Here is a 2,694-nt window from a genome sequence, read left to right on the forward strand (position 1 = left end):
CAGTTCCTGCAAGAGCATTGATAACAATTCCTGCACTGTTTCTTTAGTAAATGTTTTATCTGTGATTTCTTTAGTTCAGTCAATCTTTTCTTGGATGAACTTGATAGTACAACTAATTTTCATAAATGGACTGATTTTTCTTACAATGTTAATGTTTATATAGAAGTTTGAGGTTGTTTTGAGGAGAAAGAAAAAATTGTTTTAAGGTTGGATTTATATATTTCTTTTATGTAGTCAATAAAATGTGTTAGATTTGACTATTCCTTCCCCCACTCCCAGTAAAATCAACACTTAGTGTCTTGAGTTGAAATAAAAATAAAGATCTACCACACAGTAGAGGATAATAGTTCATACAATTGATTATATAATTTTACATAAGTAGAGGAGACAAGCATGAAGTATCCCAGTAAAATGAAATCGTAAAGGTTTCAGAAGATGATTACCTTGGTTTGGTCATTCAACATTGTACACCTGCTGAGATATCATAATATGCCAGTATAATGTATCAGTCAGAATACAAATGCCCACACCACATTGTACATAATTGCAAAAGAAAAAACTCATCTGTATTCATACAAAATGACAACTATTGTTTAGATAGCACACAGGTGAATCAATATGTTGCATTATGAACAGTCCTTACACTGCAATGAGCCCAATGAGTGAAAATGAGATGTAGTAAAATATATAAAGCAGAGGTAACCACAGCTGGATTGAAGGGGTGAGGTTCTCTGGTTTCTAGTTTGGTGCACACTGTGATTCAGGAGAGACGGGCATCAAACCTTTCACTGAGAAGCACCATCTTGGTGAGGATTTTCCCCAGGGCCATCTTGATGTCCCTGTTCCTCAGACTGTAGATGAAAGGGTTCAGCATAGGGGTGACCATGGTGTATGTCACTGAGGCCATCAGATTAATCATAGAAGACTGTGTGGCTACAGAACTGAGGTAGACCCCAAGGCTAGTGCCATAGAACAAGGAGACCACCAGGAGGTGAGACCCACAGGTGGAGAAGGCTTTGTACTTGCCCCTGTCTGATGAGATCCTCAGGATGGAGGAGAAAATCTGAGAGTAGGAGAAGAGGATGCCAGTGAGAGGGAAGAAACCCAGGACGATGACCACAGTGTACACCACTATGTTGTTGATGAGTGTGTTAGAGCAGGCGAGCTTGAGGACTGCAGGAAGATCACAGAAATAGTGAGGGATTTCCATGTTGGTGCAAAAGGACAACCTCAAGATTGTCAAGCTATCTGGGAGGGAGCCTAGGACACTGACCAACCAGGACCCCAGAGCCGTGAGCAAACAGAGCTGTGGGCTCATGATGGCCACATAGTGCAGGGGGTGACAGATGGCCACAAAGCGGTCATAGGCCATCACTGTCAGGAGCAAATTGTCCTGGCATCCAAACAAAAGAAAAAAATATACCTGTGAGACGCAGCCTGCAAAGGTGATCCCTTTGCTGTGAGTGTGGATGTTCCTGAGAGCCTTGGGGATGGTGGTGGAGGTGAAGCCAATGTCAGCCAGGGACAAGTTGGAGAGGAAAAAGTACATGGGTGTGTGCAGGTGGGAGTCTGAGATGACAGCCAGGATGATGAGCAGGTTTCCTGTGACTGTGACAAGGTATCCGGACAGAAACAGGCCAAGGAGGAGGGACTGCAGGTCAGGGTCATCTGTGAATCCCAGGAGGATGAAGTTTCCAGTTCCTGTTTGGTTTCCTGTTTCCATGGTGCTGGTGTGTTTACTCTGAGGAGGGAGACAAGGAACTCCAAATTCCCTCCAGCTAGGGAGGCTGAGGCAGGAAGACTGCAAGTTGAAAGCCAAGCTTAGTATCTTAGTGAGATTGTATCTTAAAATAAAAAATAAAAAGAGGGCTTGGGTATGTAGCTCAGTGTTTAAGTTCCCCTGGATTCCATCCCTGGTACCCTCTCTCCACCCCACCCTGTTCTCTCTCCCCAAATAAGAATTTCAAATAGAGATTCCCAGGATATCCCAATGTCTTTTATTGAAATTTTGTGAACTCAATAATTTATTTATTTTATCTTATCATTTGGCCTCTTGGCTGGCAAGTTTCAGATACCATTTGTACACCCCCAAAAAACAAATCAAAACATGGTTCTATGTCAGTGCTTCTCAAATGGTGTTCCCAGGATTACCACCTGAGCAACACCTGGAATCTACCTGAAATATGTATTCTGATGCACACCTCACCTGACCACCTGAACCTCCTGCTGTAGATGTGAAGCTGCCCTCTGTGTCTTGAGAAGCCCTGTCAGGATTCGGAGGCTCACTCCTGCTTGGGAACCAGGGCTCTAGACTTTGCCTGCATCCCCACCCAATCCTTGTTCCCCAGGTGCTCTGCTGCATTCTGCTTCATGCTCATGGGAATGAGCATCTTCTAGTTCCAGGCAGATTGCCATGTAAAAGCTCTCTCGGTTACTATGCGTCTTCTCTATGATTTCCTCATGTTCTGTCCTTGGACGTGTGGTCTTTTTGCTAGAAATATCAACATCTTCTGTTATTATTATTCTTAATTCTATTTCATTTTAATTTCCACTTTAATCATATAGATTGAAGAATCATGGAATTTCTAACTATAGAAATCCTAGAGTTTCTAAGTGTAGGCATGAGTCTTATGCACAGTTTTAAAAACATCACGTGAAAATATTCCATTATGGGAAAATGGCTCTTCAAATTTT

General features: G+C 42.5%; 1 protein-coding gene across 1 annotated transcript; it reads right to left on the reverse strand.

Annotated features, from left to right (window-relative positions):
* Positions 1 to 760: 760 nt before the first annotated feature.
* LOC143399940 (olfactory receptor 7C2-like) lies at positions 761 to 1,723 on the reverse strand. The gene has a single exon (XM_076857146.2). It carries the CDS (start codon positions 1,721 to 1,723, stop codon positions 761 to 763), a length of 963 nt encoding a protein of 320 aa, XP_076713261.2.
* Between the last annotated feature and the right edge of the window lie 971 nt (positions 1,724 to 2,694).

The sequence above is a fragment of the Callospermophilus lateralis genome, chromosome 1, assembly GCF_048772815.1.
Source record: "Callospermophilus lateralis isolate mCalLat2 chromosome 1, mCalLat2.hap1, whole genome shotgun sequence".
In the NCBI taxonomy this organism is placed as follows: domain Eukaryota; kingdom Metazoa; phylum Chordata; class Mammalia; order Rodentia; family Sciuridae; genus Callospermophilus; species Callospermophilus lateralis.